This window comes from Phragmites australis, chromosome 3, assembly GCF_958298935.1.
Source record: "Phragmites australis chromosome 3, lpPhrAust1.1, whole genome shotgun sequence".
NCBI lineage: Eukaryota > Viridiplantae > Streptophyta > Magnoliopsida > Poales > Poaceae > Phragmites > Phragmites australis.
Genome location: NC_084923.1, coordinates 43,074,493 through 43,083,763, shown reverse-complemented (window position 1 = coordinate 43,083,763; position 9,271 = coordinate 43,074,493). Strand labels below are relative to the sequence as shown.

The following is a 9,271-nucleotide window of genomic DNA, read 5'->3' as shown; positions in this document are numbered from 1 at the left end:
GAATTATCCCCGACAATTTGACAAATGTATGTCTATCACCGGTAAGCCACGATTTGACAGAGAAATAAACACTCGCCTAAGAAACTTTTATCTAATGCTTGACATGTTAATATTTGACAACCAACCAAATGAGTCCTGATTACAAAACTAGTGGTTCTTGATATGCCTTTTTTTTTTAAAAAAAATCCAGCTTCGTGTCCATCCACACAAGCTAGAAATTCCCTACAAAACCACTGCAAGCCTTTGATTTGACCTGAAAAAGAAGCCCCCACAAACACCACTCTACTCCATTGCACTGTCTCTCTCCAAAGGCAGCTGCGTTGGCTTCCAGCCTTTTGCCTCCTGTATCCCTCCCTCCCTCCTCTCTAATGATAGGTTAGAGAGAGAAGGCTAGCTCCAGGTACCCTCCTCATTTCCCTCTTCCTCCCAAAGCCCTTTTCCTCTTTCTCTCCCCCCAAGAACTTCACCTCAACTCCAAACAATTCCCTTCTGCGCAGGAGCTCGGGAAAAGTGGGCTGAGAGCTCGATCGCTGCACCACTACATCACTGGAGATCCGCCCACTCTCATGGAGGAGATCACCCATCACTTTGGAGTTGGCGCAAGCGGCCACGGCCAGCAGCACCACCACCACCACCCATGGGGTTCTTCGCTTAGCGCCGTCGTTGCGCCGCCGCCGCAGCCACCTCCGAGCGCCGGCCTGCCGCTCACCCTGAACACGGTTGCCTCTGGGAACAGAGGCGCCAACGGCGACGGCGGCAACCCAGTGCTGCAGCTGGCCAACGGCGGTAGCCTACTCGACGCTTGCGTCAAGGCGAAGGAGCCCTCCTCGTCGTCCTACGGCGCCGATGTCGAGGCCATCAAGGCCAAGATCATCTCCCACCCGCACTACTACTCGCTCCTCGCCGCCTACCTCGAGTGCCAGAAGGCAAGCCCTGTAATTGTAACAGACTAACAGTAGCGCTGCTGCTTCTAGTTCTTTACGAGAAGTTTCTCCTACATCTGATGTCAAGCATGGCGCATGCAGGCTCGCTGGTTGCTTTTACATAACATACTAGTGTATGCATGCTGCTCATGTAGACATGTACATCTAGTGTTCAGAGCTTTCTGAGTGGCCGTGCGTGCTTGCAGGTGGGGGCGCCACCGGAGGTGTTGGGGAGGCTGACGGCTATGGCGCAGGAGCTGGAGGCACGGCAGCGCACGGCGCTCGGCGGCCTTGGCGCAGCGACGGAGCCGGAGCTGGACCAGTTCATGGTGAGCTATCAGCTAATCAATGACTTCTCTTCTGGAAAAGAAATCATCTTTCTGTGTTCTCAATGTTTTTATTCACACACGGTGTCCTTCGTCCTTGATTTCAACTCCGTCGTGTGCAGGAGGCGTACCATGAGATGCTGGTGAAGTTCAGGGAGGAGTTGACGAGGCCGCTGCAGGAGGCGATGGAGTTCATGAGGAGAGTGGAGTCGCAGCTCAACTCGCTGTCCATCTCCGGCAGGTCGCTGCGCAATATCCTTTCGTCTGGTATAGAAATCGCACCAGCTTTCTATCCGTGCAGATATCCATAGTTTCTTTCCTCTTGCTGTTCTTGGATGATTTCTTGGATCAGTTGCCTCGTGCCCTTTTGTTCATCTTGTTGCCCTCTTTCTTGGCTGCGTATATGTTGTTGCTTTGCATATAAAAAGAAAACAAATTAATGCGATTTCTCAGCAGTTTGGCATCTATATCTTTCTCTTTTTAAGCGTATCTTCTTGTGCATGCATCTATGTGAATAACTAGCTGCACATGAATCGGCGTATCTGCGCTTGATGTTTTAATGCGGCAGCATTCCTAATCAGGGTTTCCAAAAGATTCTTCTCCCTGCTTGCTTTTCCTGGCCGTGCATCTGTGAGATTCTTCTACCTGGCTTCCATCGATCGTTGCTTCTGTTGGCAAGGAATAGTCCTCACACATGTGCAGCAGTGCAGCTATCTAGCACTAATAGGAGCTCTGTTTCTGCTCATACAATTGCATCCATGCTGCGATGCCTGGTGGGCTAGCCCGGTAGCCCCCCACCTGCAGTAATCCGTCATTTTCTGCAGTAATCCGTCACTTGCTCTTCTGGTTGTTGGCATGGATGCCTTCTTCGTCCCCATGGATTCCATTTTCAAAGGAATATATGTGCTTGTGACAGCGAGTTCCTGGTTCAGGCAGCCATCTTTTCCCATGATGGAAACGCAGAGAGAATTACGGAGCCCTTCCCTTGTTCTAGGGTTTGGGGAAGGAGCACAGTACTGTGCATTGTGCTAGCAAAACAGTCCATGGCCGAGGAGTCTCACTGCCGTATGTCAGTGAAACAAGTACACACGTAGTGCTATGAGAGAGAGAGAGGCTCATCCCCCATCTGTCACGCAAGCCAGAACAACATTCTTGTCGTCTTTCTTTCTCCCCCTTAAGAAATGGAGCTACCTGTTGTCCTAGAATCTCTTGTGTTGTGGTGTGGTCTTCCAGATGTGCTGGTACATGATGCGTGCCCAGCACAGGCCCTGCCGTCTGCATGTGTGCTTCTTAGTCTTTGCTAATTTTAAAATGCACACATCAGGTGGATCAGACGACGCCATGGGCCTTTCTAATGACCTATCACGAGGCTATAGTAACCAGTTGTACTACCACAGTTACTAGCAGTGTTCAGAGTTTTCACTTCACCTAGCACTGGAGCAGCGGTAGTACTACAACACACACAATCACTTCACTATTGGAGCAATGGAGCATCTTGGGAAGAAGCTGCCATCTGATGCTAGTGCCCTAAGATTTTTAGTATCCAGCATTACAAGCCCAGGCCAACGAACACTGAGTAAAAATGAATGAATGATGCATTGCATAGGTAGTCAGATGAGTAAATGGAGCAGCATATGTGGCTCAGTTTTTGTGTTCTGACCTGTGCAGCGGACAAAATGGTCTGTGTGCCTCGGGAACAATAGAAACAGTTAGGGTAGCAAGTGCATGCACAGCCCCCATTATTTGATGTGAGATCTCCAGCAATGGATGTGTGATCTCCTAGGCTATATTATATGCGTCTACGATCTACTAGTAGCTAGATGTGTTCCTGTATTTTGTGACAGACTTCACCCCATTCTCTCATAAATAATGACTGTCAACAAACATTGGATGCTTTACGAGGGTAATCCAAGTTGAACTCCATGATCTGTATTTTTCAGCTGTCAAATCATACGTCTCAGATTCAATTGTTCTTTGCCCTCCATGGTAAAGCTCATGTGTTTTGTTTTTTGAAATAAAAGGGATAGTAACAACCTTAAGTCATGACAGCAAGTGAAGGAAAACTATTAGATTTCGTGTTAATGGCTATTAGGAACACATTGAATTAATCACAAAACAACACTGCTTTTTTTTTCTGACTGATGTTGCTCATGTACTCCAAGATTCTTCGTTGCATGCATTCTTTCAAGGCCATGCAAAAGCAGGGCACACAGATATCACGAGTTCCCGTTTGTGTCGAGTTAAGACCAAAAAAAAGACACTGGAAGTTGCTCGGTAGAAAGCAAAGAACATAAAACAAAAGGTTAAAAAAGACCCGACTGATTTTGCATTGGAACGTCAGTGGAAAAGACAACGCAACTGGAGAAAAGAAGTGTGATTTGATGATCTGGCACTTCTATCTGTGTGCCATTAAGAAATGTTTCAGATGATTAATTATTTGCATCTCATGGTTTTGTTCTTGATTTCTGGAGAGCATGAGTTCCATTCATTTTTTCTTTTCCTTTTTGGGATTCAGTGTTCACTCTTTTTAGTATCTGATTCTGTTAAACTGCTTTACATCGATCACTTCTGTTCTTGATTTCATCAACTTCATGGATTCACGTTTTACTTAGCTCAATACTGAGTACCACACATTCAATAGTGTGATTAGAGTTCTTCAACATGTACCACCTTGAGCACTGCATTTTTTCGATTTTATAATGCACGTAGAAAAGGGTCCTAAAAATTTGTTGTTTTTCATTTGCTTTAATTTTCCTGAAAGGGCAGTTTTGGACCAAATAAAAAATGAAGGAATTTATCAGTATTGAAATGAAACCATGTTTTAAAATGTCTTGTGAAGGCATCTGGGACTAAGGACTAGCACCTTAGGATTCCTATGCCATGATTATTTCATAGGTATTTGGGCCTAAAACTAACATGAATTCGTCTTACCTCATGTTTTCCCCTTGTGTCTTGAAGTCCTTTCTTTTTCCTGTTACGTCAAACCGTTTATTTGAAGTTTCTGTGTTAAGTTCTAATTCATGTAGGCTTCTTGATGTAACATGGGCATCCCAGCCAATGTTTTTCATTTTTGGTTTTCCACATTTCCAAACAGGCCTTCAGATTAATCACATAATATACTTGTCTAATTCCTACAAATGCCCCATAATTACACTACTACATAACCGATCATAAATAGCTTCTCATCATTGCAGAACTGGCAGTGTAAATGTATCACTGTCGGTTTTTAAACTCCCGCGCTCGAACCATAATGGAGCCGCTAAGAACCGGCACTGATACTGAGTATTATTACTGGTTTGTAGGACGAATCTACACTGATAGTCGGTATTAGTGGCGGTTTGTGGTCAGAACCGCTATTGATACTCAAACCGCCATTGATGATCCAGACCCCAAATTTTAGTTCAATCGGTCTTTGACTCACGTCCGCTCGGTTGGCTTACATACACGTGTTGATATTTCGCCCCGCTCGGTCTCCTCTTTCCTCTGCAGAACCTTACTTTCTACCCCCTCTCTTAATACCTTCTCTCTTCCTCTCTCCCATGCTTGTGTGCACGGTGCTTCTCTCTCCTATGCATGTGGGTGTGCAGCTGAGCTTGCGTGGTGGCGGGCGAGCACAATGTTCGAGCGGCTCTAGGCGAGAGTGACGGCGGGTGTGCAGGCGAGCACGACAACGAGTGAGTGGCTAACGGCTCTGGGCGAGTGTGACGGCGGGCATACGGTCAAGGGCTGTGCACAAGCGCGGCGGCGACGTAGCTCACTCGGTGGGGGTAGCCGCGCTTGGCGGCTCGTTTCATTTTTTTTCTTCCTAGAACACCTATCACTGACAGTTCTAGACCCGCTAGTAATATGCATCGATTTTCACTGTCAAGTAAGGACCGCTTGTTCCAAAACCCCATCAAAGTTTTTCAAATGAGTTTTCCTTTTAAATTCAAAGACATAACCACACATTTGGGCATAAGGTGTGATGGGTCCTTAACACTTTATTGTTATTTCCTATGCAAATTGTGACCACTCACTGTATAAATTTGTGCCATTAATACAATAGAAATGAATATCATGAAGCGTCAGATGGTCAAAGGTCATTTTTAAAAATAATCTCTTTATTTAATTTTACTTCTCTGAGAAGTCACAAAAGCAAAATATTTGTTCCTATATGCAAATATCTATGTGATTTTGTAGAGCAAATGGAAAAGTACTAATGCTAAGGTCCTTTTGCGAACTGCAAAAGTTTTGCGTGTCAAGCTTTATAGAGAAGTGGAAAGAAGCACGAAACAGGCAAACAAATCTCCACAGCCGACTGGTGTACAAAACATTAAACGTAAACTAGCACTACCTTAATGCTAATGCTAAGGTCCTTCTAGTTGATAATTGTTGTGCAGCTTAGGAAGGTTTAGCCATTCTATAATTTTGTAGCATATCAGCAGTTTTCCTAAACTTTCTATGTTTAATAGGCTGGCATAGTAGCATGCACACAAAAGACTAAGAATTTAACTGTAGTCTACAGTTGACATGTTGATAACTGACCTTGCTAATCCATTTATTAGTACTATAGATGGCAGATGCTCCATAGGTTTTTTTTTTTTTTTTTTTTTTTGCAGATTTCACTCAGTCAAGTTTGGATGCAACTCTTGAATATGGTCGATTATAAGCACCAATTAAGGAAACCTTGTTCATAATATTGTTTGAAATTTTTAGTCATTAATAATACATGTGTTACTCATTACAATGTTCAAAGGCAAGCTCACATATGATGAAATAGAATCTTTGTCATACAAGATTAAAAAAGTGTTACATTTTTCAAGTTTAGAATTTTATACTGTTTCCACTCTAGAAATCATGGGGCATGTCTATCTTATCCATTGTGCATCGTGCTCTAAAAAGCTTTAGAACAAAAAACCTAAAGACTCCTAGTATATCTTATATGTGGTGATTCTATTTTATTTTTTTATTCTATTATTATTCTTATTTAAAAAACATTGAAACTCAGTATTGCACAAAATAATTCGATTTTTCCCTTTATGTTATGATGCTTTTACATATGCTTACATCTATTTCAAGTTTTTGACCTGTATTCCTTGTTTGTGCCTTGCTTCCTGATAGATTATCATCTAGATGATGGTCAGATAATAGGAAAAAATCAAAGTCTTCATGGGTGCATTTGCATCTATTTTCAAAAACATAAATTAGATTGTGAATTTGCCAAAAATTGTGCAGAAGTAGGTTCGCATGTGGACTGTGCAGAGAAGATAAGTTAGTGAACATATAATTGCAGTTTAAGTCTTTTTTGCACAGTGCACAAATGATCAAATTTTCAGGCAAACTAATTAAAATGTACAGAAACATCTATGCTTTTTTATATTCGTTTTCAGAATGCACTAGTGCACATACCGATATGGGTGTAAATGCACACACGAGCACAGTATCCGTACTCCGAAGGATATACTGAAGATATTAGATTTATAGTGGAGAACACCGATGTAACTCACAAATTCGTCAAGACTGAACTCGCATGGAAGCGGGTTGATGTTATGTAACTGCTCGTAGGCGCAGGCATGCATTGCTACTTGATGTGGTTTACCTATTACACATGATTTAGTATTCATTGTCTAGCTTGCAACTTGTAAGGAACATGTATATTAGTATTGCTGAGGTGTGCCAGCTTGATGCTTGCATAATCTCACTATATGAATTCGACTCCATCACTTTTCTCTTCGTGGCTAACAGTTTCATTTGCTATGCTTAAAGGCTCTTCCGAGGAGGACCAAGAAGGTAGTGGAGGAGAGGCAGAGCTCCCTGAAGTTGATGCGCATGGTGTAGACCAGGAGCTCAAGCACCATCTCCTGAAGAAGTACAGTGGCTACCTGAGCTCCCTCAAGCAAGAACTGTCAAAGAAGAAGAAGAAAGGGAAGCTCCCTAAGGATGCTCGCCAGCAGCTCCTTAGCTGGTGGGATCTGCACTACAAATGGCCTTACCCCTCGGTAACTCTCTTTTTACACTTCCACAATAATTCTTGAGGGAGATGCATGATTTAGAAGCTACAGTCTACATGCAGTTTTTATACCCAATTAAATACATTGTTAGCACTGACGGCTGTAGAGTGAACTCATGAAAAGCTATGGCACACGGTAATTCAACAAAAAGAAGAATATTCTGCGCTCTCTTTGACACAAAACACATTTGATACATTTAAGCTACACCATGTACAACGTAAGTCTTCGAACTTTTTGATTCAGTCACTTCGAAGTCTGTATGGTTGTGTCACATGGTTGCTTAAACCAGATAATCGCTCATTTATGCCTTAATTTGCTTCAAAACATGTCCAAATATAATGTAAATTAGTAACAGGTGATTATATGTATAATTGATGTGATTTAAGGTATTTGATACTTCGACTAAATTCTTGCTAATGACATTAATGTAAAGCAACTAAATTTCTCTGAAGAAATGTGATAACGTCTTTAGATAGGAAAGATTAGGGACATATGCATTGTCAGATTGTGAATCCCCTACTGAGTATTTCTCAAACAACCAACAGATTAGAGTGAGCTGAAGTATGTCTCGATTCATGCAAGTATGAGGGTCCTAAAGTGCATTTTTCGAATACAGTGTTCTAAGCGATACAAACATGAAGTTTAGGGACACATTGCACTCAACAGTCTTCCTGTTTTCCTGTCACTTACACTATGAAGTAACACCATTCCTAAAACCTAATAGAAAATTACCCTCCAGTTTTCTAACTATTCGTTTTATATTTTTTGAGGATACTAACTCTTTGCTTAATCGAGCAGGAGACTCAGAAGGTAGCCTTGGCGGAGTCGACCGGCCTTGACTTGAAGCAGATCAATAACTGGTTCATCAACCAGAGGAAGCGGCACTGGAAGCCGTCGGAGGAGATGCACCACCTGATGATGGACGGGTACCATACAACGAACGCCTTCTACATGGACGGCCATTTCATCAACGATGGCGGGCTGTATCGGCTCGGGTAGCTTTCCATCACTTTCATTTCCCACCACGACCTACCTAAAGACAATGGTTGCAAGTGTCTTCCGTGTCTGAAGAACTGAAGACTTGGATAGCTATATCAAGTGTAGTGTGCCGAATGCATGCGCCTTAAGGAGGCCATGCCTAATTATTTTGTTGCTGTTGCCAGTTGCCACGCTATGTATGACTATGCCTGTGCATGAACTTGCTTTAGGTGCTGCTCCACAATGTAGTGTGCAGCTTGTGTGTGGTTGTATGAGTGACCTGACACAGATGGATCGCTGGTTGCCACATGCTTGAATAATTTGCATGATCTAGCTAGTTTCTGTCTAATCTGATAATCCTGCTCAAGTTTCGTCCTTTCTGCAAGTGAATTTTATTTCAGAGATATTCTTGTTGTGTTTCAGAGAAGCACAACCAGATTGGACGCAACGGGGAACGAAAACGAGGCTGAATTGAGCAGAAGAGCGCACTTACCACGTGATCGATCGCAGGCGGTGCCGGCGGGCCCGGACAGGCCCGGGGAGCACCGCGTCGGTAACTCCGTCGCGTCGGAGAGGGTCGTAGGGCGCGGCATGCCTTGGTTTGGGTTTCCGGGAGGCGGCGGCAAATGCATGGAGCATGACGGGCCGGGCTCGCATGTGGGCTGTTTGTCGTTTCCGCGCCTACACAAACAGGCCCATTGCACAAAACCACGACGGCCCAGCTCCCCCCGGCAATCTGCCCAGCAAGATCTGTCGCTCATCGCAATCGTCTCACGCGCCGGAAAACAAATTTACAGAACTATCAGAAAGATTTTGATAAGACTATTTATACAATCGATCTCATGCTCTAAATACCTGAGCTGATGAGAAAAAAGAAAGTGTGGATACGTGTTATTACAGGAAAGAGAATCTTTTATAGAATTGATCCTATAAAATTTACTTCCTACACGCTCGGTGCCGTCTCTCTTCTGCTTTGATGCTGATGGGTCGTGTCAAAACCTGAAGAAGCTACACTGACAAAACTGAATGTCTGAAGCTCGAGCGCAAGTCCGAA

The 9,271-nt window shown here is 43.6% G+C and overlaps 1 protein-coding gene across 1 annotated transcript; it reads left to right on the top strand.

Annotated features, from left to right (window-relative positions):
• Positions 1 to 221: 221 nt before the first annotated feature.
• Positions 222 to 8,566, top strand: LOC133913209 (homeotic protein knotted-1-like). Its single transcript, XM_062356283.1, has 5 exons — positions 222 to 926; positions 1,130 to 1,252; positions 1,372 to 1,516; positions 6,995 to 7,227; positions 8,038 to 8,566. Exons 1-5 carry the CDS (start codon positions 567 to 569, stop codon positions 8,236 to 8,238), a joined length of 1,062 nt encoding a protein of 353 aa, XP_062212267.1. The 5' UTR covers positions 222 to 566; the 3' UTR covers positions 8,239 to 8,566.
• The last annotated feature ends 705 nt before the right edge of the window (positions 8,567 to 9,271 follow it).